Here is a 27,883-nt window from a genome sequence, read left to right as displayed (position 1 = left end):
CCAACAGCGAATCATTGTGGACTACAGTATTTACTATTGAAAAAAATCCACATATAAGTAGATTCATGCAGTTCAAACTCATATCGGTCAACTGCATTTTAAAATTGAAGAACTAGAGCAATTTATGCACTGTCACAGATAAACCTTAAAAAATAAGGCTGAGAAGAAAAGTTGCAGGAGATGCAGAATATTATAATCATCTACCAAAGCCTTTGACTGTGTGGATCACAATAAACTGTGGAAAATTCTGAAGAGATGGGCATACCAGACCACCTGACCTGCCTCTTGAGAAACCTATATGCAGGTCAGGAAGCAAGAGTTAGAACTGGACATGGAACAACACACTGGTTCCAAATAGGAAAAGGAGTATGTCAAGGCTGTATATTGTCACCCTGCTTATTTAACTTATATGCAGGGTACATCATGAGAAACGCTGGGCTGGAAGAAACACAAGCTGGAATCAAGATTGCCAGGAGAAATAGCAATAAACTCAGATATGCAGATGACACCACCCTTATGGCAGAAAGTGAAGAGGAACTAAAAAGCCTCTTGATGAAAGCGAAAGAGGAGAGTGAAAAGGTTGGCTTAAAGCTCAACATTCAGAAAACGAAGATCATGGCATTTGGTCCCATCACTTCATGGGAAACAGATGGGGGAACAGTGGAAACAGTGTCAGACTTTATTTTTTTGGGCTCCAAAATCACTGCAGATGGTGACTGCAGCCATGAAATTAAAAGACGCTTCCTCCTTGGAAGAAAAGTTATGACCAACCTAGAGAGCATATTCAAAAGCAGAAACATTACTTTGCGAACAAAGATCCATCTAGTCAAGGCTATGGTTTTTCCTGTGGTCATGTATGGATGTGAGAGTTGGACTGTGAAGAAAGCTGAGTGCCGAAGAACTGATGCTTTTGAACTGTGGTGTTGGAGAAGACTCTTGAGGGTCCCTTGGACTGCAAGGAGATCCAACCAGTCCATTCTGAAGATCAGCTCTGGGATTTCTTTGGAGGGAATGATGCTAAAGCTGAAACTCCAGTACTTTGGCCACCTCATGCGAAGAGTTGACTCATTGGAAAAGACTCTGATGCTGGGAGGGGTTGGGGAGCTATGGTTTTTCCTGTGGTCATGTATGGATGTGAGAGTTGGACTGTGAAGAAAGCTGAGTGCCGAAGAACTGATGCTTTTGAACTGTGGTGTTGGAGAAGACTCTTGAGGGTCCCTTGGACTGCAAGGAGATCCAACCAGTCCATTCTGAAGATCAGCTCTGGGATTTCTTTGGAGGGAATGATGCTAAAGCTGAAACTCCAGTACTTTGGCCACCTTATGCGAAGAGTTGACTCACTGGAAAAGACTCTGATGCTGGGAGGGGTTGGGGGGCTATGGTTTTTCCTGTGGTCATGTATGGATGTGAGAGTTGGACTGTGAAGAAAGCTGAGTGCCGAAGAACTGATGCTTTTGAACTGTGGTGTTGGAGAAGACTCTTGAGAGTCCCTTGGACTGCAAGGAGATCCAACCAGTCCATTCTGAAGATCAGCTCTGGGATTTCTTTGGAGGGAATGATGCTAAAGCTGAAACTCCAGTACTTTGGCCACCTCATGCGAAGAGTTGACTCACTGGACAAGACTCTGATGCTGGGAGGGGTTGGGGGCAGGAGGAGAAGAGGACGACAGAGGATGGGGGCTGGATGGCATCACTGACTCGATGGATGTGAGTCTGAGTGAACTCCGGGAGTTGGTGATGGGACAGAGAGGCCTGGCGTGCTGCGATTCATGGGGTCACAAAGAGTCGGACACGACTGAGCGACTGAACTAATGAAATTTTTCTAAAGAATTTTAAAACACTAAAAAGTGACCTTACACTCAAAAATACTATGTTTATCAGTAGTAAAAAATATGTATGGGAGGGATATACTCAACTTTAGCATAACAGTTACTTCCAAGAAGGAGAGTACAGAATAGAGAAAAAGTTAGAAAGTGAGCTTCCTCTGTAGGTTTTATTTCTTGGGGGGTTGAGGAGGGGCTAAAGCTAGTATGAGAATTAAGATCTATTAAATCTGGACCATGGATATAAAGGTTCATATATTATTTCTAAACTTCTAAGTCTAAAATGTAATTTTTAAAAGCATCTTCAAAATAATGGATTGGAAGCAAGCAGCATATGATTATTCTTTCCACCATAATAAGTTAAATGGAGTCAGAGACCTGGTTTTAAACCTCTGCTTAGACAAAAAAGCCTGGAGCGCTGCAGTCCACGGGGTCAGAAAGAATTGGACACCTCTTAGCAACTGAACCACCACCACCAGCACCAAGCTACTTGACACTGTGGAAAGTTAATTTCTTCAGAGCTACAACTTTCTAATCTGTAATAGAAGCAACCCATCTCATAAGGCTGTCACAGATATAAAATACCCAATAGCAGGCATTCAACTATAGGTAGTTATTATTTTAAATTTGCAGTAAAAGAAAAGAACTAAATGGAGGGAAATGGCAAGGGTTTTGAACTCAATGAACTTGCCTTACCTTTTCAGAATTACATAGCAGAACATACCATTGATGTCAGATGTATGCGACTACCACTTTCTAGCTTCCAAGACCCAATTTTAAAATAGGGATTTTACAAAGGAATTCAAAATTACACACCACAGGATTACAATCTGGATTCCATGGTCCAGTTAAAGGAGACCAGAGTCATGTGCAGAAATCCAAAATAATCCCACTGTCTCCTTAAGAAAGACTAACCAACATTTTCAGAACTAAGTCCAAAAATACTTTTGCATTCCCCTCAGCCACCAGTCCCCATAGGTTATTTACACACAAAGAAACATTATCAGAAGTATCAACACTAAAGTCCCTCATCACCTTCAGCCTTTTCTGGAGCCACATTCACATAGAGCTATCACTGAACCATTGAAGGAAATTTTTATGATCCAAGGACAACAATAAGCAGAATATGAAAATATAATTAATTCAGACATCTTCACAAGTATCCACTTACTGAATATTCCTAGCACTGCTCTAAGCACTGAAAAGACTCTCTTGATCTCCTATTTTGAGAGAAGAAAACTGAAATGGTCAGTGCTGTAGGTATTAAGCTGAAAAGCCAGGACTGAAATTCCAAAGCCCACACTCTTAATCACTAAGCTAAACTTGCTACATTATGCTTGGGAAACTAAGTATCTCTGCCTCCTGGCAAACTTAAGTTCTCACACCAAGATAGAAAAGCAGAATATATTTAAAGATTAATGCAATTCTCAATATTGAATGACATGTCATCTATTGTTGTAATGATACAGTTATATCAGCATTCAACTTTTATAGTATTGTTTATGAAAAATATCATCTCATAAAGCAACCATATATAATAGCTGGAGTAAACTGGTATGCAAAAAACCTGGACGAGGGGGCTTCCCTGGTGGCACAGTGGCTAAGTATCTGCCTGCCAATGCAGGGTACACAGGTTCGATCTCTAGTTGGGGAAGATCCCACCTGCTGCAGGGCAATGTGCCCATGTGCCGTAACTACTGAAGCCTGTGTGCGTGGAGTCTGTGCTCCTCAACAAGACAGGCCACTGCAATGAGAAGCCTGGGCCCCACAAGGGAGAGCAGCCCCAACTCGCTGCAACTAGAGAAAGCCCACACTGAGTAACAAAGACTCACAACCAAAAAAAACAAAAATCTTATAAAAAAAAACACAACCCAGGTGAAGTTCACCATTAACCAGATCTAGGTGTCACTGAGCAACAATCAATCTATCTAGGCTTCAGTTTCCTGAACTTACAGATGAGGTTTTTCATCTAGATCTAAGGTCTCTTTCAACTAAAACATTCAATGCATTTTAACACATTCTCTAGACACTGTTAATGTATTAGTATTTTCCGAACAAAGACTTTGAAAGGCAGCCTTTGAAAAAATCTTTAAAATTAAATCATATAGTATGTGCTCTTATGTCTATCCTTTTACTCAAACATATCCAAAGCTAACCTGTGTTATTAAAAATCAGGAACTGACTGAAAAGGGGTGGGTGTGGGGATTCTGATGATGCTGGTATAATTAACATTGTTTCTTTTGGGTGTTGGTCACACTTTTATCATATGTGCTTTGTATATTACCATTTATTATTTTGATCTGAAAAAGGTGGTTTTCTTCCAAAGATAATTTATGTGTTCTAACTCCATAACCATGTTTGTGTATAATAGAGCTGTACAACCTTTGTTATTAATATATAAATGCTTCTAGCTTAATTTTGTCCACAACTCCTGCTCCCTAATTCCAATTCAGGAGTCTACAGAAGAGATCATTTACTTATAAATTACACAGTATTCCTGTAATTCTTTTAAGACTGTCTCCTGAAATTCAGTCTTAACTTTCCTTTGGAACCGAGCTCAACAACCTCTCTTCCTACATACACACACCCTCAGAATTCCCACAGCACTGATTCTCTCCATCTATCATTTGTATCTGTCTCCAACCAAGTAAGTCTTTCAGGGTTGTTTGCAAATAACCTCAATAAATGCTGATAACGTACTTACTGAGAAATAAGAAAACATATTCTTTACAAAGGGATGATCTGCAAAGGAATCCCAGATGATTGATGGATAGATCAAAGCCTTTAAAAAATTAAAAAAAGAAATGCACTCCAAGAGCATTACTTGGACAGGCTTTTAATTTTTTTACCTCAGTCAATAACAAACCCAGAACCTCATAAGGCTAAGCTACACTGAACTAAAAACTTACATAGCTGTAAAAAATCGCTTTTCTATTCGTAAAAAATTGTTCAAATTCTAGTTACATTAGTTTATAGCAGGAAATTTCACCTTTGTCTTTAAACTAGAAAGGAAAAAGTTTAAAAGAAAAAGATAATTGATAAATCAGGGGCAAAGTCTTAAAAACAGAACACTCAAAGCTAGTAGTGAAAGTGAAAGTGAAGTCGCTCAGTCGTTTCCGACTCTCTGCGATCCCATGGACTGTAGTCTATCAGGCTTCTCTGTCCATGGGATTTTCAAGCCAAGAGTACTGGAGTGGGCAGTAGTCATGCTATATTACTTTTTTTTGTACCGTTACTGTCCATTCATCTTTTAGATAAATTATACTACAAACTCTATATAGTTAACTGTCTTAAATGTTCTTCTAAAGAGTTCTGTCTACAGCAGTGCTTCTCAACATTTGACAAAGTATGGAGACATTTTTAGTTGACACAATGGCAGGGAAATGGTAGGGAGGTGGGAGGAAGATTGCCTCTGCTATTGGCATCTAGAGCTCTTAGTCAGCGATTGTGCTAAACATCCTACAATGCACAGGAGAACCACCCACAACAAAGAAGTCATTACCTGCCCCACATGTCAACAGTGCCAAGGTTGAGAAACCATGGTCAACAGAAATTAAAAGACTTCCCTTACAGAATAGTCAAATATATAAAATTTAAAACGACAACAGGTACAAAAATCCATTTAAATACTTAAGGGAAATTTATACAATAGTAGTTTTCATGAAACCAATTTGTTAACGCCACATATTTAAATATTCCCTATGAAAATCCCAGAAAATGTTAGCAAAGTGCAGTTACAATATGAAAAAAACTACAGGTACCATACAGGACAAGAACAAGCAAGCATATGTGGACTGATTTACGGGCATTTTACTTCAGTGAACTTCAAAGTTTAAAATATTTTGCATATTGAAATGCAAGCAAACCTTTAATTACAGGTAAAGCTTAATGTTTAAACAATTAAATTAGACTTCATTTAAATCTTTTAATCAGTAATACAAATCAGGTTCAATTATTTTTAAATAATTAAAAGCATGCCTACACTTGACAAGTCAGGACAGCACGGTATAATATAAACACAAGCAAACTTAGATCTAAATCCCAGAGGTGTATGTTTGCAGACAAATAATTTAACTTCTCTGAATCTCAATTTTCTCATCTAAGAAATAAAAAATCTAATTCAAAGACCTGTTCTTGAGAATTAGCAGTAATGTATATAAACAAATGGAGCTGCTAGTTCCTTTACAAAGGGTGGTTGTTAATACCAATAACAATTTATAATAAATAATAATATAACCTATGAGTACAGATTATAGCTTTACTCTGTCCTCATAAGCTACAATTCACTTATGTAATTCAACTAAAAAAACACCTATTAAGAGTACTGTAAATCAATTTTCTATTCCTTGCAAGTTTGAAATATTACTTCTACAGATTTAAATAAATTAATATCTCAGACAAGTGACAGATTTTCAAACACAGTCTCGTGGAAAAAAGGCCTACATGGTTTATTTATTTTTAGTAAGTAACATATTAGCATGACTCAAAATTCAAAAGGATTCTTTTGATGCCTGTTGCCCCAGACACCAATTCTCCTACAGAGAAACAATGTTACCAATTTCTCATTAATCCTTTCACCTATACAAATACACATACTCCCCTACTTCTGACACTAATGGTGGCCTCCTCTCACTGATTCTATCCTGTACTTTTCACATTTAATTTATCTTGAGGCTGTATTTTAATTAACAACACACTCCAACAGTGGCCATTTACAACTTCTTACCGCCAGATGTAAGCTATCTTTACACAGACACTTAAAAGTAGGAGGGGAAATCCTTAAAATCAATCAAGATTCTTAGTAAACACAAAAACAGGAAATAAACTTTGGTAAAATGAAGATTTACATAGATGACATGAAGAAATACTTATTATACCAGCCACTCAAATACTGCATTTACATACATAAAAAGGAAACATGTGGACTGTACTTCAATGTACTGAAAATAATCAACATAATCCACCTATAGAATTGGACTTGTTAAGTATCAATGAAATAAAATATATTGGTGAAAAAAAAGCTATTTATTGGTTATAAATTCCAATATTAAATTATCTGTAATTAGTTGAATTACATTTCCTAAATGTTCTTTCTGGAAGAAGTTTCATTCCAGATTTATAAAGACACTGTTCTTAAAAAAATAATTTTCCTGTTTGGATTTTGTTTTCTTCCTCTGAAACACTACGTCACTTACTTGAAACAAGGTTTCATTATTGCTTATATATAAAAAGCTGTATTATTTTAACAATATGCATTACTAGAGCAATACAACATTTCTTTTAAACTTCAAGTAGTAAGAATATCATGGTGAAAAGTCACTTCACATAATGCAGAGACTATACGAATTACAAGAGCAGTGACTACTTTTAAGTAATAGAAAATAAAGCATTAAAGTCTTATACTAAGTTTCAGGCTTGTACAACCGTACTATAGAAGAAATGTTCTAGGCTACTGGCAATAATACTAGCTGCAAACTTTCATTAGGAAGATATATGTCAAGCATCCTGGAAAATATTTTCTTGCTAAAGAAAAATTTAGAATCACTGTCTCACTGTATATCACAGTGCAGGTATTTATGATTCTTTTTCTGCACTGTACCACAAAAACACAAAGTCATCCTTCCATTCAGAGTTTTGGCACTTGAACAAATACAGAGGTCAGAGTTCATACACATGCTCTGTAAAACCAATCATTACTTATATACTATTATATTCAATAAATCTGCTAGGATTTGGCATTTTTAAATAATTTTAAAGAATCTTCTCCACGTCTAACTGTAAAGACACAAAATCACCTCAGATTCAGTGGCACAAATAAAGTTCAAGTGCTTGCTATCAGACTTGTCAATAACTCATCACATACTTAGAATGCTGAATTTCACAAATAAGAGAAAAGCACAAGTAGCGATAATATATTCGATGATATTTGACATCTTGAAAATAACCATTCAGTATTTTTAATCTTTGTTGAGTCCAAGGAGGAAAAACAAACTAGCATTCCTGTTGATTATGGTTGTGAAAAAGTGTACTATACTTTCATAATTTTGAGTCAAATTACCAAAACATTTAAAATATATTAACAAATGTGGCCAATATCAGCGTACCTAAAATTTCTACAGGACTGAAGAGTAGCTTGAGACAAAAATTTTTCATCATTTCAGATATATGTTGGAATAAACCTACTTAATAAAGAAACATAACAATGTATTCATCTGAAATCTCATGTTTTTAAGTAGGACACTTTTTCAAAAGTAAGAACTAACTATGGGGACATCATAATGAAGTTGCATGGCACAAATGGCACAACACAACCGTGTCACAGAGGCACTGTCTTAGGACAGACTCTCTCATCTATAACTTGTAAACAGTATTTTGAAATAAGCTACTCATACACTCCACTATTTTTTCCTGATCTTAGCTAAAAATATTTAAATGTCTTTAATATACCGAACGTGCCTTTACCTAGTCAAAAAGCTTCAGATGTCAATCGAAAAAGAGGCCTAGAATGTCAGAGTAAGTGGAAATGAGATAATAGTCTAATACGGAATTAATTTTCTATCTCAGGTGAAAATTCCCTTATCGCCCACTCAAGCTAGTACCCCATTATGTCTTCTCATTTCTCCCAACACCCAACCGAGAGGGAGTCAACTCCGAAGGTCCTTCTCTCATCAATCACTCCTTCCGTAAGGAAAGGAGGGTGGCAGCCAGACCAGCTCTAACCCAGAATACCCTGAAAAGTGTGGGCCTTTGAGCGACGCGGCTCTCCGGATCCAGTTACCTCCTTCCCCCTTCCCCCAACCCACTTCCCGGGTTTTCTCAGGCTCGGCCTGCTACCTCCCCACCCTACAGCCACACTTCCAGCTGTTGCCACTGCCGTGGGGCGCTCTCTAGAGCTCACACCCGACGATAAGCGCCCTTTCTCCATCTGCCCCTTAAACCTTATTCCTCCCCAGAACCCCCGCCCGCGAGACCGTCCATCCCAGGGCCCGGGGAGGGGAGGGGAAGGCGGCGGAAGGAGGGGGAGACTGCTGCTTCCCCACAGGCAGAAGGGCGGCCGCAAAGAAGGCCAACCGGGGGTTACCGGGGATATTGGGATTGCCGCCGGAAGGGCCCTCCCGCCCTGGGCTGATGTGGGGGGACGTCCGGGAGCTCATTTCTGACCTCCTCGCTCTTCAGCACCTCCTTGAACTCCCGCTTGATTCGCTGCACCGCGATGTTGGCCATGTCTCCGCCCGCAGCTGATTCGTACCCGCCTCCTCCGCCACCGCTACGACCACCGCCACCGCCGCCACCTCTTCCTCCACCGCCTCCTCCCCCGGCGAGTCACACCCGAGCACACGAACGCTGCCACTGCCACCCCGACCGCCGCACTATCTTCAGTGTGGAATCACCTCCGCGCCCGGCCACCAAAATGGCGCCGGGTCCGCGCATGCGCACGACGCTGACCCGGCCGGGCGGCGCAGCCGCTCCCGCTGTAGCCCCATACGCCTTAGCCGCGAACCTGCGCCGCGCTGTGCGGCGCGTCTCTGCCTGAGCTGCGGCCGCGTGGCTCCGCCCTGTCGGCGTCTGGAGCCAGGAGGGTGCGGCTTCCGCGCGGGCCAGGGCTTCCCGGGCCTCACGGGTCGTCTCCGGCGCCTCCGCCCCTGTACGAACGTAGGTGGTACGGCGGAGACTTCCAGACCTAGCCGAAGGTTCGAGTCTAACCTGACGGGTTCACGCCGCCCCTCTAGGCTTGGAGCGCCGCCCTGACTCAGCCAGACCACGGGCTTAATGTATCCGGCTGTGTCTGGTGTCGGAAAACACTGTCCGGGAACTCGGTCTGGCCCATTTTCTGTTGGTTCTGAAAAGCCACTGCGGTTCGTTTTTGTCCTGCAGCCGTTACAGTGCTATTACTGCAGTCATCCCAGGATCTTTCCAGGTACAACAAATCATTAAATTAAGTATGGTCATTGTTGTATCTCAGTTGTAATTGAGACCGGTCTCAGTGGAGATGCCTGCGATGGGTTTAGAAGCCAGATGTTGATCTTTGGCCTACTTAGATAATTAATAACAAGCCGTGGAACTAAAACCATAGCTTTAAAATTTGAATGTACATCAGGATCCCTGGAGAGCTTAAGAAAAAAACAAAAAAGTGTAAGGTGGGCCTAATTTGCATTTTTAGCAAGTTCCCCGGTGCTGCTGCTCGTGCTGCGGGTTCAGAGACCACAGTATGAAAACCACTGAACTAAGATATGTTCAGTAACTGAATATATAGGGAAAACTGGAGAAACCTATCCTTCTTGGGGAGGAAGGGCAGCTTTACTTCTGTAAGCCTAGAGTCTACAACAGTGGCTAGTGCTAGTAGGCACTCAATGAATATTGAATGAATAAATGAGTAAAGAGTAAATGTTTTAAGTGGGAAGTAAATTTGAAAGGCAATTTAAAAGTGGTTTTTAGGGCTGCCAGTAATATGGTTTTGATACTAAGGGATGCTTTGAGTAGAAAACATTTTGTAATAAATCATATTTATTTAGAAGTTTATATTTCATGCATTTCTTTCACCTAACTAATCAGTAAAGCATCCTGTTAGGAAAATATCACAAATACACCGTCTTAGCAAAAATTACCAAAATTGTGGCAGTAAAAAAAGTAAGCCCCTGGGTATGAGTCATTCAGTGGAGGCACATGGCAAGAAAAGAATTTCTTGAACTGCCGCAGGAACCAAGAGGGGATTTTAAATTCCAGCCTCTTCCATACCAGCTCTCTCTCTTCAACCTTGGTTTCCTCTTCTGCAAGATAAGGAAGCTGGATGAGATGATCTCTCCCAAGTTTTAAGAGTTTAGAATTCTAAAGCATCTGGAAACATTCCCCTAAACGACGAACTATAAAAACCCTTCCAGCAGAGCCCCCTAGTGGTCCTAAGGCGAACCAACTACACATGTGGGTCGTGGCACAATAAAATATGGTATAATGTGTAAGTGTTGCAATGTTATGTGTGTATTTGTGCCAGTACATTAAAAATAATTACTTCAATGTGTGAAAAAACTTTTTGAATACTTTACCTTTATCACTTTAATTCAGTCCCCAATATTAACCTTGGCGCTTCAAAGAAATTTAAAACACTCAAATCACAGGGGAACTAATTAGAAGGGTATGCTAATTTCTTTGGGGAAGAGAAGTTTGGTAATTTTTAAATGCACATAATCACTGGCCCTGAAATTCCACTTTCACTCCATTTTTACAGTCCTTCCTATTTACAGTCCTATTAAAGTCCTTCATGTTTACAGAATACGAGGCAACTGCCAATTAACTGACATGAGGCAATCCTCAAAATATGTTTTAGGGAGAAAAAGAACACTATGCTGAAAGTGATGTGGTATCCTGGATTGGACCCTGGAACCAAAAGGACATAACTAGTGAGATCTGAAAAAAATTTGTAATTTAGTTAATAGTGTAACACTGTTAATTTCTTAATTTTGACATGGTACTATGATTATGTAAGATGCTAACATTAATAGAAGTTAGTGTAGGGTGTACAAGATTCTCTGAAACATTTCTGTAAATCCAAAATTATTCCGAAAGAAAAAGTTTACTTTAAAAATCATTATTAGGACTTTCCTGGTGGTCCAGTGGCTAAGGCTGCATGCTCCCAATACAGGGGGCCCAGGTTCAATCCGTGGTTGGGGAACTAGATCACACATGCCTCAACTAAGAGTTCATATGCCGCAACTGAACATCTTGCATGCTGCAACTAAGGCCCAGTGCAGCCAAATAAATAAATAATTGCTGTTTTTAAAAATTATGATTCTGTCCAGATTGTGTATAATATACCACCATTTATGTGAGGGAAGAAAGGACTATATTTGTGTATATGCTTGTGAATCCATAAAGTATCACTGGAAAAATACATCAGAAACTGACAGCAGTGGTAATCTCTGAGATAGCAGTTTAAGTTCCTTGGGGAAGGCAAAGTGGGAGACTTTTCATCATGTATCCTATTGTATGTTTTACCTATTCATATCTAAATTTTTAAAAATGAATTTCCAGAAGGCATGTTATAATCTCTTCGCTGTTATAAGTTGGTGCTGATTACTTCATTAAATAATTAATTAAATAAATCATTATTGAATGCCTACTGTGTGCCAAGCATGATCTAATCCCCGGAGGCATACCAGTGAACAAGATCAAAAAACCCTCAAATCGTGGGATTTACATTCTAGCAAGGATAAGGAAATACTCATCTCAGAGTATAGTCTGCAGTCACCTGGGAAGAGGGATCCCTGAGATGTCTGCAATGCCTAAACTATTATCAAAATAAAACTAAGACATTATTTTCCTTTTTACTGTGTTGGCATATGCACTGATGATGTAAAAGCGGTGTGTGTGTGTTAGTCGCGTCCGACTCTTTGCAACCCCCAGAGGATCTTCCCAACTCAGGAATCGAGCCCTGGTCTGCTGCATTGCAGGCAGACTCTTCACCGTTTGAGCTCCAGGGAAGTCTTTTTTAAAAAATGGTATAATGGTGCTATAAAAGCAGTAGTGAGCAAAAAAATTACTGTGCTAGTATGTTACTAAACTCATCCACTCACTATTTAAAACTGTCTTTCACTTTAGAATGTCTTCACTGAAGCAGTCGGGATTATTAATTATATTAAACCTCAACTTTCAAGTAAAGTCTCAATGTTTTGTATGATACATGGAAAGGGAGTTTTCCTGATGGCTAAGATAGTGAAAAATCTGCCTACAATGCAAGAGACCTGGGTTTGATCCTTGGATTGGGAAGATCCCCTGGAGAAGGGAACGGGCGACCCACTCCAGTATTCTTGCCTGGAGAATTCCATGGACAGAGGAGTCTGGTGGGCTACAGTCCATGGGGTGGCAAGGAGTCAGATACGACTGAGCGACTCACACACACACGCACACACAGGAAAAGGATACATAAAGGACTTCTGTATACCAAAGCTCATGGTAAAGCACTTGTACAAAATGGTTGAGCTGCAAGCTGAACTTAATCATTTTTTTCATGGAACACCATTTTCCCTTAATGATTGAGACAAACAACTTTTCTTAATAGTTGGCTATTTGGCAGATGATTTATCAAAAATGAACAATGTAAGCTATCACATCAAGGAAGAATAACTGACAGAATTTGTTAAACATGATAAATTCAAGCTTTCAACTGAAAATTAAAGTTTTACAAAACATGTCTGCCACTGTGACTTGATAGTTTACCAATATGCTTAAAGACCTTTCTGATTAAATTGGGTGATATTGACAAATGTGATTACTAGAAATTATACAGTGGGGTATGTCAACATTTGGAAGATCTGCATAAATTAGTGAGGTAATAATTGTTCCAAATACCAATGCATATTGTTACAAAATCATCATGGGGAAAACATCCATTCAAGGATCAAGACAAAAAAAAAAAAAAAAGGATGAAGACAGACTGATGGATTTTAATGTAACAGTACAAAAAGTTCATAACATTTCAGCTAACCTTTGAGAAATTACCACTTGTCTAGACTTAGTGTAGTGTTAATAACATCCACAGTTATCTGAAAAGGTTATTAAAATATTCCTTCCCTTTCCAATCTGCATACGGCTAGATTTTCTTTATGTATTTCAATCAGAGCAACATGTGCAACATATTGAATGCAAGGCATATATTAAAATGCAGCTGTGTTCCATTAAGCCAGCATTAAAGAGATTTTGTTTTAGAAAATAGTTATTTTTCACTGAAGTTATACTATTTATATAAGCATATAATGGATTTTATTATAGTTATTTATTAGTAAATATTTCAGTAATTTCTTAGTTTTAATTTCTAACACAATGCCCTTTAACTGATGTAAACAAATGCTTTTTGGAATCCTCAGTATACTCTTTAAGAGTATAATGGAGTACATTTGAGCATACTGTACTACTTCCCAGGTGTCACAGATGGTAAAGAATCCACCTGCCAATGTAGGAGACTCAAGAGACACTGGTTTGATCCCTGGAGTAGGAAATGGCAAGCCACTCCAGTGTTCTTGCCTGGAAAATTCTGTGGTCAGAGAAGCCTGGTGGGCTACAGTCCATAGGGTCACAAAGAGTTGGACACAACTGAGCATACACCACCACTTGGTCCCTGGTGCCTGTGACTGTTTAAATGTACTGCTGAAGCATGAGATTTAGATCTAGAAAGTTCTCCACTTTCAGAATATATAGTGTATATAAACATTATTTAATAATTACTTAATTATTGAAGTGTGTGAAATTGGCTTTAGATGGATGGAGGAAAGTTCATCTGCCAGCTCTCTGCTGTCTCTAACAGAACAGTGTGTTTTGATATGTTGATTCACATAAAAAGAATTGTGGCAAGGCATAATCGTGCTTTACTGACGGTTGATAATACTCCCCTACATTGGAAACAAGTCTTCCTTTTTGTAGCTCCTGCTAGTTACTATGACTGCTCTACAGATTCAAATATCCTGTTCTATATGTAGAGGATTTTTTTTTTCCTACAGCCCTCCCCTGACCTTGTGTTTTGCCAGTTTTTTTGAGACTTTTTTCCTTTGTCCCTCACCACTGCCTATTCTATCCAAGCCTCTCACTTAACTCTCCTTTTGAAACACCCAGTCATAATTCTAAGGTCAGTTTGCATTTTTTCCCCCTCTTTCACTGAGTCCTACCCCTCCCATCTTGTTAGCTCCTCTCCCCTACCACCCCAGCTGGAATGACGAACTCTAGCAGCAAGAGTGGAAACCAGCATTCAGATCCACAGTTGAACTGTTGAACTTAGCTCCAGGCCAGTGGGCACCACAGTATTGATGTAATGCACACTATTATTTCAAATATAGAGAATAGATCAGAACCCCCACCACTGTGGCTTTCAGAATATCTGTAGCATGGCGGGGAAAGCTGTTTCAATAGCACAGAATAATGTTTCCTTGCCTTAAATTACCTTTTCTTCCTGTCAGACACAGAGGCTGTTGAGGTGGGAGCTTTTTAGGAAAGGACCTCATAATTCCACTCCGTCCAAGGAATATGCAACTACAGCTGGGACATGGTTATAGGACCTTCATACTTCATAGTCAGGATACCAGCCACCTTTCCAGTAGACTTCCCTCTGCTGATCATCCCAATTATTTTTGCTGAGTTCCTGAATTCCTTTCTGTCCTCTAAACCAGAGTCCTCTCCTTTAGACCCTAGAATCACTGGGTCTCCAGTGAAAGATCCCAATCCTCCAGAGGCCACTCTTCAAATTCCTCTTCTTTCAGTTGTCTCAAAGACCATGAACTAGTCAACATGGGGTTTCCTGCTAACTAAAATCCACAACTAACTTCTACCTGCCTAGTCCCTTGATTGTCAATTACCTGTCATTCATTCAGAATACAGATTTTGACAAATCATATAAGCCTCATTAAATTGGCCAGATATTCTTTGTTTGCTCCTTCAAATCCGCTCTCCACTATTGTCTATTCTGTGCCCCTGGATGCTGGAAGTATGGGCTGCCAAGGAGTTCACTACATGTACAAAGCTTTCTTACTTTATGGATTCCAGTTGAACACAGCCAGTGGAATGCTCTGGCAGGAGATGAGGCCAAGGGTTAACAATGCTACCTTTCCCTCCCAAAGGCCACAATTTCAATAGCTCTTTCCTTCAGCTGCCGGCCTCCCTGGTGGCTCAGACGGTAAAGCGTCTGCCTGCAGTGCAGGAGACCCGGGTTCGATCCCTAGGTTGGGAAAATCCCCTGGAGAAGGAAATGGCAACCCACTCCAGTACTCTTGTCTGGAAAATTACATGGGCTAAGGAGCCTGGTAGGCTACAGTCCATGGGATCACAAAGAGTCGGACACGACAGAGCAACTTCAGTTTCAGTTTCCTTCAGCTGCAGCTACAGTTACTGCTATAGTTCTTTCAAGATTCCAGGAATTACGGGCTCCTATTCTTTCAAGCCTGGAGGCACCAAGAGCTCCCTGCTGTTGTTAGCCTTTGCTAGCTTCCTTTAACATTTTGTAAACAGTCTCTTGAACAAATTCTTTTCATTAACCACTGACTTCCTGCCGGGACCCTGTCTGATACACCAAGGTGCAACCATAATTCCCTACTCTCCTGAATGTGGTTGCTCTTTAGAAAAATTACTAATCAATCTCTCCTGCTCTACAGTCTCTAAATCAGGATTATTTTGAGGAACTCAAAGTTACATTTCTCCCCACTAAGGTGAAACTCTGAAGGGTCAGCTGGGGCATTGCGTTATGAACAATAGATCAGTATCTTTCCCTTAATTGGTGCTCCCTGGAGTGGAGATTCACACCCACTTTCCCCTCTCTACAGCTGAGCATTCAGCTGTACTATCCTAAGAAATGACTCCTTTCCAGGGTTAACAATTCAGCCTCTATCCAGAGGTTTGGGGAAGCATATGCAAAAGAATTCCCCCATAGGTCCTGAAGTTAGCAAGGCCCATGACTTAGACACACTAAAGAAACATAAGGAAAATCATAATTTAAAGTAGCAGAAGACATGTTTATTATATAAACATCTCAGCAAAAGCACTGTGCTCAGTAAAAACTACATTTTACTCTTTTTAAAATGATTTTGATGTATTAGCCAGTAGTATGAATTCTTATCCACTTTGGCCCAGCTGCTTCATTCATTCTGAGGCTATTGGTAATTCTCCTCTGCTCTTCCCCAGTAGCGTATCGGACACTTTCAGAGATGGGGGACTCATCTTTTGGTGTCATATCTTTTTGGCCTTTTATACAATTCATGAGGGTCTTATGGCAAGTATACTGAGGTGGTTTGCTTTCCCTCCTCCAGTGGATCACGCTTTGTCAGAGCTCTGCCGTGACCCATCAGTATTGGGTGGCCCTGCACGGCATGGCTCACAGCTTCATTGAATTATGCAAGCCCCTTCACCACAAGAAGGCAGTGATACATGAAGGGGTTTTTCAGTCAGTATGTCAGCAAATCTGGAAGGCCTAGTAGTGGCCGCAGGACTGGAAAAGGTCAATCCTCATCCCAATCCCCAAGAAGGGTAGTACTAAACAATGTGCTAACCATCGGAAAATTACACTCATCTCCCGTGCTAGTAAGGCCATGCTTAAAATCTTGCATGCTAGGCTTCAGCATTATGCGAACCAAAAACTTCCAGATATCCAAACTGGGTTTGGAAAAGGAAGAGGAGCTAGAGATCAAATTGCCACATTCATTGGATTATAGAGAAAACAAGGGAGTTTCAGAAAAACGTCTATCTCTGTTTTCATCAACTACACTAAAGCCTTTGTGAAAGGCTGTGACAAACTGTGAAAGCTCTTAGAGAGATAAGAATACCAGACCATCTTTACTGTCTTCTGAGAAACCTGTATATGGGTCAAGAAGCTAGAGTTAGAACCCTGTATGGAACAACTGATTGGTTCAAGATCAAGAAAGGAGTATGAAAAAAAAAAAAAAAGAAAGGAGTATGGCAGGGCTGTCTGCTGTCCCCCTGTTTATATAACCTATATCTGAGCACATTGTGAGAAATGCCGGGCTGGATGAGTTACAAGCTGGAATCAAGATATGCAGATGATACCACTCTAATGGCAGAAAGTGAAGAGGAACTAAAGAGCCTCTTGATGAAAGTGAAAGAGAGTGAAGAAGCTAGCTTAAAACTCAACACTCAAAAAACAAAGATCACTTCATGGCAAATAGATGGAGAAACAATGGAAACAGTGAGAGACTTTATTTTCTTGGGCTCCAAAATCACTGCAGATGGTGACTGCAGCCATGAAATTAAAAGACGTTTGCTCCGTGGAAGAAAAGCTATGACCAACCTAGACAGTATATTAAAAAACAGAGACATTACTTTGCTGACAAAGGTCCACCTAGTTAAAGCTATGGTTTTTTCTGTAGTCATGTATGGATGTAAGAGAGTTGGACCATAAAGAAAACTGAGCACAGAAGAATTGATGCTTTTTAACTGTGGTGTTGGAGAAGACTCTTGGAGAGTCCTTTGGACTGCAGGGAGATCAAACCAGTCCATCCTAAAGGAAATCAGTTCTGAATATTCATTGGAAGGACTGATGCTGAAGCTGAAACACCAATACTTTGGCCACCTGATGCAAAGAACTGACTCATTGGAAAAACCCTGATGCTAGGAAAGATTGAAGGCTGCAGGAGAAGGGAACAACAGAAGATGAAATGGTTAGATGGTGTTCACTGACTCTATGGACATGAGTTTGAGGAAGCTCCGGAAGTTGGTGATGGACAGGGAAGCGTGATGTGCTGCAGTCCATGGGGTCACAAAGAGTTAGACAAGACTGAGTGAATATAAACTGAACTGACTACACCGATTAGAGTTTCAGATATGTCTAGATTAGTGTGTAGACTAAGCACATTCGCTGCTGAATGGAATTATTTTTAAAAAAACATAAAAGCTTGTTCGATATTTTAATATGTATTTGGCTACTCTAGTTGCAGCATGTTGGATCTTCCATCTTCATTGAGGCATGTGAACTCCTAGTTGCAGCATGTAGGATCTGGTTCCCTGACCAAGGATCCAACCTGAGCCAGGACCACCACAGGAGTCCACAAATGCCTTGTTCTTGACACTGGATAATTAGATTTTTAGAGTTCTGCCATTATATAAAACTAAGTACCAAGGGTTTCTATAAAGGCTCTCATTAGACTTCTTTGCAATACTTCATTACAGCTTTTTTTTTGTTTTGACATTTTGGTAAAAAATATTAACATAAAATTTACTATTACTCATTTTTAAATGTACTTTTCAGTGGCATTAAATACACTCACGTTGTTGTTGTGTAACTATGACCACCATCCATCTCTGAAACTTTTTCATCATCCCAAGTTGAAACTCATGTCCATTAAAAAATAATTCTCCATTCCTCCCTCTTTTCAGCCTCCAGTAACAGTATTATACTTTCTGTATCTATGAATTTGACTATTCTAGTTACCTCATGTAAGTAGCATCAGACAGTATTTGTCCTTTTGTGTCTGTCTCATTTCACTTAACAATATTTTCAAAGTTCATCTACATTGTAGCATGTTACCAGACTTTCTTTCCTTTTCAAAACTGAGTAATTTAAGATTCCGTTGCACATATATGCCACATTTAGTTTATTTGTTCATCATCAAAGGACAACTGGATTTTTTTTTCGTCTTTTAGCTACTATGAATAATGCTGCTATGAACATGGATCTACAAATTCTCTTTGAGACTCTGCTTCAGTTCTTTTGAATATATACCCAGAGGTGAAATTGGTGGATCATTTGGTAATTCTGTTTAATTTTTTGAGGAACCATCATACCATTAACCACAGTGGTTGCACCATCTTAGATTTCCACCAGCCATGCAGCAGGGTTCCAGCTTCTCTACATCTTTGCCAACACTTTATTACTTTGTTATTTTTTTTTTTAAACAATAGCTATCCTAATGGGTGTGAGGTGATATCTCATTGTGGTTTTGATATGCATTTCCCTAGTGATTAATGACGTCAAGCATCTTTTCACGTGCTTATTGGCATTTGTATATCTTATTTAGAGAAGTAAGTATCTAGTCATGTCCTTTGCTCATTTTTGAATCAAGTTGTTTGTTTTGTTGTTGAGTTGTTGGAGATTTAAAATATATATATTCTCAATATTAATCCGTTATTCAGATAGATGATTTGCAAATATTTTCTATTTTGTGCATTAACTTTTCTCTAACTTGATAGTATCCTTTGATGCAAAAAAAGTATTACATTTTGATGAAGTCCAATTATTTTGTCACCCAGGCTTTTGGTGTCGTATCTAAAAAATCATTGTCAAACCCACTGTCATAAGATTTTCCTCTATATTTTCTTCCAAGGCTTTTACAGTTTTAGATGTTTTATAGTTTTAGTTGTTTAGCTGTCTTTGATCCACTTTTAGTTAATTTTGCATTTGGTATAAGAGTCCTACTACATTCTTTTGCATGTGGATATCTAGTTTTCCCAGCATTATTTGTTGAAGAGACTATCCTTTCTCTCTTGAAGGGTCTTAGCCTTGTCAGAATCACTTGACAGTGTATTTGAGGAATCATCTCAAGCTTTTAACCACAGAAGGTTAGTCTTATCTTTCTTTCCAGGCAGAATTTTAAATTTGAATAAATGCCACTATAATTATCAACATTTATGGATGTTCAAGTAACTATAATGCAAGAGATCAAGTTAGATGAAAGGGATACATGGAGAAAAAAGATATGGCCTCTGGTTATGAAACTACTTATTTATTGGGGGAGATAGAATATCTCATTTAAAAATGACTACAAATATAGGATAGCACATGCTAATTTTAAAATCAATAGCACAGAAATTACATGTCTTGAGAGTTCAGAGCTTGTGGTTTTAGAAATGGATTTTAAGCATTAAAATACCAGTATGTGCACAAATATTCACAGCAGTTATTCATATTGGGCTTTCCAAGTGGCGCAGTGGTGAAGAACCTACCTGCCAATGCAGGAGATGCAAGAGATGCAGGTTGGATCAATCCCTGAGGTCGATCCCTCAAGTAGGAAATGGCAACCCAGTCCAGTATTCTTGCCTGGAAAATTCCATGGACAGAGGAGCCTGGTGGGCTTCAGTCCGTGGGGTCACAAAGAGTCAGACAGAACTGAGCAACTAAGCACACTGTCTATATCAGCAAAAAAATGGAAGTTATGCAAATGTTCATCAGCTGATGAATGGATAAACCATATGTGATCATATTGAATAATGAAATATTATTCAGCAGTTAAAAGAAAGTGGTGACTGCCACATGGATGAACCTTGAAAACATTATGCTAAGTGGAAGAAACCAGTCATAAAGGACCACATATTGTGTTACTCCATTTTTATAAACTGCCAAGAATATGGAAATCCATACAAAATGAAGAGTAAATTACTGGTTGCCTAGGTCTGGATGGAAGGGGAGGAAGAGAGAAGGGAGGAATGGAAAGTGACTGCTAATGGGCATAGAATTTGTTTTGGGGCTGATGAGAGTATTTTGAAACTGATTATGATGGTAATTATGCAACTCTGTAAATGGTTGAATTGTATGGTATGCAAGTTATATTCCAATAAAGATGTTATTTTAAAAATAGCCTCACCAATCCCATCTGTCCAGGTAAAAATGTGAATTTTATATGTGAACTACATCTCAACAAAGCAGTTATTACAAATGGAAGAAAAGAGGACTTGCCTGGCAGTCTAGTGGTTAAGACTCTGGTCTTCCAGTACAGGGGGCACAGGTTCAGTCCCTGGTTGGAGAACTAAGATCCTGCACAGCGAGGCAAAAAAAAAAGAAAACATACCAAAGATTCCAATCAGTAATCCAGAAAGAACTATAGTCTGGGCCAGATGACCTGTTTCTCTTAGGTTTATAAAATCCTATCTGAAGCAATGCAAGAGTATGAATTTTTAATATCTGAGACAGTGGGCAATTATGGAATGTTTTTGTTTAAGGTAATGATACACTTATATGTTTTAGGAGCACTGATACTGGTGCCTCTCATTAGGCTGGACTGGAATGGAGAGGGACTGGAAGAATAAAACTTGCTTAGGTAGCTGTTAAATTATTCTAGAATAGTAGTTTCCAAATGCTGACCAACAGTGTCAACATCACCTAGGAATTTGTTAGAAAGGCAAATTCTTGGTTCCCACCTGAGAGCTAGAATCAGAAACTCTACCTTAGGGTCCAACAGTCTGTTTTAATACATCCTCTTGGAGATTCTGATACAGGAAAATATTTGAGAATATTTCTGCTCTAGGAGAAAAGTAATGGGTATCTGAGAGACAGTGGTAATGATGTAAATGGAGAAACACTTATAATATATAGGTAATGTATTTCCAGTCAACTATTTGAAAATAAAGGCAAGAAGAAGGAAGCACAGAAGACTCACAGATTTTCTTTGGTATCATTAACAGATATAGGGAGGAGAGGTAGAGGTGCTAGTATAGGAAGAAGACAGTGAGTTCAAACATTTACATTCTGAGCTGATTTATGAAGTGGACACTGTTAATTGCCTGTCCAAATTCGATTCCCTCACCTGCCCTATTTCCTTCTTAGTTAAGTCCCTTTTTGTTCAAGTGTTCATCCTCCATGTGGCCATGTACTTCAGGGAGTCTGGGCACCTCCCTAAGACCCAAAAGTTGACTGTTGATTGATAGTAGTTACAGTTGCATGTTCTATAATTCTGGTCAGTGAGCAATGAGGGGAGATCTGCTGGAGTTCTGAGATGGGAGAAGGAGATTTATTTAAAGGGACATAAATCAGTCATTCCTCTTTTCCCTACCTCTAGGTTAGGTGACCCACACAGTCAAAGGTTTTGGCATAGTCAGTGAAGCAGAAATAGATGTTTTTCTGGAACTGTCTTGCTTTTTCGATGATCCAGCAGATGTTGGCAGTTTGATCTCTGGTTCCTCTGCCTTTTCTAAAACCAGCTTGAACATGTGGAAGTTCACGGTTCATTTATTGCTAATGCCTGGCTTGGAGAATTTTGAGCATTACTTTACTAGCGTCTGAGATGAATGTGGTAGTTTGAGCATTCTTTGGTATTGCCTTTCTTTGGGATTGGAATGAAAACTGACCTTTTCCAGTCCTGTGGCCACTGCTGAGTTTTCCAAATTTGCTGGCATATTGAGTGCAACACTTTCACAGCATCTTCTTTCAGGATTTGAAATAGCTCAACTGGAATTCCATCACCTCCACTAGCTTTGTTCATAGTGATGCTTCCTAAGGCCCACTTAACTTCACATTCCAGGATGTCTGGCTCTAGGTGAGTGATCACACCATCATGATTTTCTGGGTTGTGAAGATCTTTTTTGTACAATTCTGTGTATTCTTGCCACCTCTTCTTAATATCTTCTGCTTCTGTTAGGGTTAGGGTTAGGGTGTGGAAAATTCTGAAAGAGATGGGAAGAGGAATACCTGCCTCTTGAAAAACCTATATGCAGGTCAGGAAGCAACAGTTAGAACCAGACATGGAACAACAGACTGGTTCCAAATAGGAAAAGGAGTACATGAAGGCTGTATATTGTCACCCTGCTTTTTTAACTTATATGCAGAGTACATCAAGAGAAACACTGGGCTGGAAGAAGCACAAGCTAGAATCAAGATTGCCGGGAGAAATACCAATAACCTCAGATATGCAGATGTCACCACCCTTATGGCAGAAAGAGTAGAAGAGCTAAGGAACTTCTTGATGAAAATGAAAAAGGAGAGTGAAAAGTTGGTTTAAAGCTCAACATTCAGAAAACTAAGATCATGGCATCTGGTCCTATCACTTCATGGCAAATAGATGGAGAAACAGTGGAAACAGTGGCTGACTTTATTTTGGGGGGCTCCAAAATCACTGCAGATGGTGACCACAGCCATGAAATTAAAAGACACTTACTCCTTGGAAGAAAATTTATGACCAGCTAGACAGCATATTAAAAAGCAGAGACATTACTTTGTCAACAAAGGTCCATCTAGTCAAGCTTGTGGTTTTTTCAGTAGTCATGTGTGGATGTGAGAGTTGGACTATAAAGAAAGCTGCTGCTGCTAAGTCGCTTCAGTCGTGTCCAACTCTGTGCAACCCCATAGATGGCAACCCGCCAGGCTCCTCTGTCCCTGGGGTTCTCCAGGCAAGAATACTGGAGTGGGTTGCCATTTCCTTCTCCAATGCATGCATGCATGCTAAGGCACTTCAGTCATGTCTGACTCTGTGCGACCCTGTGGATAGCAGCCCTCCAGGCCTCTGTCCACAGGATTCTCCATGCTAGAATACTGGAGTGGGTTGCCATTTCCTTCTCCTTAAAGAAAGCTGAGCACCGAAGAATTGATGCTTTTGAACTGTGGTGTTGGAGAAGACTCTTGAGAGTCCCTTAGACTGCAAGGAGATCTAACCAGTCCATCCTAAAGGACATCAGTCCTGGGTGTTCATTGGAAGGACTATGTTGAAGCTGAAACTCCAATACTTTGGCCACCTGATGCAAAGAGCTGACTCATTTGAGAAGACCTTGATGTTGGGAAAGATTGAGGGGGGCAGAAGGAGAAGGGGACGACAGAGGATGAGATAGTTGGATGGCATCACCAACTCAATGGACATGGGTTTGGGTAGACTCTGGCAGTTGGTAATGGACAGGGAGGCCTGGCATGCTGTGGTTCATGGGGTCGCAAAGAATTGGACATGACTGAGTGACTGAACTGAGGTTAGCTGAACTGGAACTGCTACAGCCATCTCATTACTGTAAGGGTACTATTTAACAGTGTTCTGATAGTTCTAGACAGTTCAAAGTTCCAGGGAATAGAAGGAACATTTTGAGAATTTACTTAGTGTCAGACATGCTCAGGTACTTTACACGTGATTATGTTATTAGAATGTAAGTTAACTTTTAACCTCATAATGACCTCATTTTGCAGATAGGGAAACTGAAAGATGGCAAATTAATGTGCCCCACACAAAGTTAAATACTAGGAAATGAAAAAGGATTCCCACAGGTCTTTGACTCCAGAACTTACGCCCTTAACGTCAGTGCTCAACTTACAGTAATCAGAAAACATGGGACAAGATTGTAATTATTTGTAGATACTATGACTGTTAACAAAAGGAAAATATTAATGAAAGTTTTTTAGAAATATTGAATTCAGTATGTATAAAAATTAACTAGTATAAATCTCAACTAAGTAGATCTGGAAGATCAGAATGGGGAACTCTCATGCCCTGTAGTGATAGCAGAGCCCAATAGGAAGAAGACTTTTTTTCCTGTTAAGGACTCAGCCAATGAAAAGCTAAGAACTCTTTGTTTATTATAGCCCTTCCAACTCCTTTTTCAACCTATAAACTTGTTCTCCTTCCCTTGCCATGAGGAGGACTGTTTGTGGTTGCAGACCACAAATTGCAATAATATTCTCATCCCAGATAAACCCATCATTGCTGAAGAGATATTTGGCAGTCTGTTTGTTTTAGGTCAACATTTTGATGGCCATACAGGGACCAGAGAAGACCCTGGAAGACCCTGGAGCTGATGAGCACACAAGTGCAGAACCTACAAACGGAGCCCATTGTCACTCACTACTTTTCTCACCAATCCTGAAGTTTAGCGGTGCAACTTTTTCCTGCATCCAATCTCACATCCTGTTTACATTTTGAAGCTCTTTAGGTTTCTAAGGTTTTTTTCTTCCAGGGTAAGTCTTGGTTCTGTATTCCAGTACTTGTTTGGCCCTTCATTCTGATTTTTTGATCAAACTGAATTAAAACTAGCTGAAATCTCGCTTGGCTCATTCCTTTGGAAATAGAAGCTGCCTCATGGAAATTGTACCAGGTTTTTCAGCTGGAAACTGACTTTAAAAAGCATTTCACCTGGCTCCTCCAGGACGAAGCTCTTTCCTTAGAATTGATTGTGATTAACTTGGAAGCAGTTTGAATTAGCTGTTTGAACAGTAAAATCTTTGAGTTGTTTAAAATAATTTTTTTTAAACTCTAGAAAAAAACCTCTAAGATTTGAGAACCCAGCTATCTAAATATTTTTGAGGGTGCTTCCCCCAACAGTGTTCAGCTGATTTTGTTTAAAAGCAACAGTCCTTGCTCATGTGTCTTCTAACTAAATGGGCTGTCTTGCCCAAAGGCACTTTGGAATACCAGTGGCCATTAATGGGGAGCTTTTGAAATTCTCAAACTTAATTTCCTTAAAGCCAGATTTTATTACAATAGCTCAAAAATTTCCAGACCTAAGTGGAATGCTTATTTGGTATTTCGGGGCTTCCCAGCATTATCAGGAGTCTCCATAAAATTTCCACTTTAAATAAAACTTTAAAATGAACTGAGGCAAACAGTTAAAGATAAAATGGCTCCCAAATCTTCAGGCTCTTCCTTAACTTTTTTTGTCTCAGGCTCTGCCTCCAGTGCCATCTCGTCTCTCTCCCTCTGCCCCTTTTGTCTGGACTCTACCACTGGCACCATCTTCCTACTTCCTTTCTGTTACCGAAAGCACACTGACTGAAACCACCCACCCTGGCCAGACAGCATAGTAACTATTTACATGGAGTTGTTTTACAACAGGAGGTCCTGGTAAGGAACATGGAACTAATAAGCTACGACCAAGGTCAAAAAGTGACACCATGTGTCCAACCACCTCTCAGAATCCTTCTCGCTGGCATCCATCTTGACTGAACAATGCATGCACCACCAGGAAAGACTCTGAGTCAGAATGATTCGCCAAAGACAACCCAGTGACTAATCTCATCATCATAAAACCCAAGACTGTGAGCCATGTGGCAGAGCAGTTCTCCTGGGTTCCCTTACTCTCCTGCCTCTGCCCAGACACCCCTTCCCAAGAAAACCTCTTGCTTTGTCAGCACATGTATCTCCTTGAACAATTCATTTCCGAGTATGAGACAAGAGCCCACTTTTGGGTCCTGGAAGGGGTCCCCCTTCCTGCAACAAGTGGTGACTCTGGTGGGACTCTTCTTTGCTGTGACTGATATCCTGACCACTTAGGGTACTTAGGAACCAGCTTGCCCACTGATGGACCAGACCCAGCAGCTGCAACTGGGACCCTTTTGTCTGTGGTCTCCTCTTGATGTGGACAACTGGCCAGAGTGTCCCAACAGGGTAAGGAATAAGAGACTTTATTGACCTCTCTCCCCATCCCTCTCTCTTTCCTGTCCTTCAGTTCAGTTCAGTTCAGTCGCTCAGTTGTGTCCGACTCTTTGCAACCCCATGAATCATAGCACACCGGGCCTCCCTGTCCATCACCAACTCCCGGAGTCTACCTAAACTCATATCCAACAAGTCAGTGATGCCATCCAACCATCTCATCCTCTGTCGTCCCCTTCTCCTCCTGCCCCCCATCCTTCCCAGCATTAGGGTCTTTTCAAATGAGTCAGCTCTCCACATGAGGTGGCCAAAGTATTGGAGTTTCAACTTCAACATCAGTCCTTCCAATGAACGCCCAGGTCTGATCTCCTTTAGGATGGACTGGTTGGATCTTCTTGCAGTCCAAGGGACTCTCAAGAGTCTTCTCCAACACCACAGTTCAAAAGCATCAATTCTTCAGTGCTCAGCTTTCTTCACAGTTCAACTCTCACATCTATATATGACTACTGGAAAAACCATAAACTTGATTAGACGGACCTTTCTTGGCAAAGTAATGTCTCTGCTTTTGAATATGCTATCTAGGTTGGTCATAACTTTCCTTCCAAGGAGTAAGCGTCTTTTAATTTCATGGCTGCAGTCACCATCTGCAGTGATTTTGGAGCCCATGTACTTTGCATATAATTTAAATAAGCTGGATGACAATATACAGCCTTGACGTACTCCTTTTTCTATTTGGAACCAGTCTGTTCCATGTCCAGTTCTAACTGTTGCTTCCTGACCTGCATACAGATTTCTCAAGAGGCAGGTTAGGTAGTCTGATATTCCCATCTCTCAGAATTTTCCACAGTTTATTGTGATCCACAGTCAAAGGCTTTGGCATAGTCAATAAAGCAGAAATAGATGTTTTTCTGGAACTCTCTTGTTTTTTTGATGATCCAGCGGATCCTCTCCTTAACCTTTCCTATCCTTCCCTTTTCTTTTAGTCCCCCGGTCCTGGACACAGAAATCAGGTCAAAGGGCCTCAGCCTGAGTTGAGGCTTGGAGGCTGATCACCTCCTCTTGGCAGAGAACTCAAATTCTGGTTCTGTTCTGGTCTGGTTTCTGGTTTGAATTCTGGTTCTGTTGCAGTCTCATCTGGTTTCTGGTAGAGCCAAGTTCCTCCCTTCTTTGGAGGTTCAGTGTAAAGTTCCATAACACCTGTTTGTCTGCAGGTGGCAGGAGACGTCTGTAAGGCCACCCCTTTTGCCCCCTCTCCTGCCTCCACCTCCCTCTTCTTTCAACCTGGTTTCCTTTCCTCTCTTTGAAATCTTTGAGGACCTGATATACTTTCTTTTATTCTGTTAGTGCTTGCATCTGAAATTCTATGTCTCTATAGCAGGCTTTCTGAGAGACTAATCTTGCATTTAAGGGAGTGTCTGATTGGGGCTGCCAGGTCTGTGTGTTCTGTGTCGTGATTTGTAATGGCCATTTTGCTTTGTGTGGTCACCATTTGGTTTAGACCTGCAGCCATTTTGTTAGAACTTGA

General features: G+C 40.2%; 1 protein-coding gene and 1 long non-coding RNA gene across 5 annotated transcripts in view; one reads left to right on the top strand and one right to left on the bottom strand.

The window, feature by feature from the left end:
• The window catches only part of UBE2K (ubiquitin conjugating enzyme E2 K), a 74,585-nt gene extending 65,220 nt beyond the window's left edge, over positions 1-9,365 (bottom strand). Inside the window, exons 1-2 of one of the 4 annotated variants that reach the window (XM_040238046.1) lie at positions 8,984-9,056; positions 7,927-8,001 (exon numbers count right to left, since the gene is read on the bottom strand). Coding sequence is in view for 2 of the 4 variants with exons in the window: in XM_040238044.1 (XP_040093978.1) it covers positions 8,984-9,046 (63 nt within the window). In the remaining 2 variants the exon portion in view is untranslated. Of the gene's footprint in view, positions 1-7,926; positions 8,002-8,983 lie in introns of all 4 variants that reach the window. The other 3 variants (XM_040238044.1, XM_040238045.1, XM_040238047.1) reach the window with 3 other exon arrangements.
• A 52-nt stretch (positions 9,366-9,417) lies between these two features.
• Positions 9,418-26,119, top strand: LOC120862050. The gene is made up of 2 exons (XR_005720685.1): positions 9,418-9,740; positions 24,754-26,119. It is a non-coding gene; the product is annotated as an uncharacterized LOC120862050 (long non-coding RNA).
• The last annotated feature ends 1,764 nt before the right edge of the window (positions 26,120-27,883 follow it).

The sequence above is a fragment of the Oryx dammah genome, unplaced genomic scaffold (genome assembly GCF_014754425.2).
Source record: "Oryx dammah isolate SB20612 unplaced genomic scaffold, SCBI_Odam_1.1 HiC_scaffold_3, whole genome shotgun sequence".
Taxonomy (NCBI): Eukaryota; Metazoa; Chordata; class Mammalia; order Artiodactyla; family Bovidae; genus Oryx; species Oryx dammah.
Note: the sequence above shows the minus strand (reverse complement) of the source record. Positions and strands in the feature narration are given on the sequence as shown.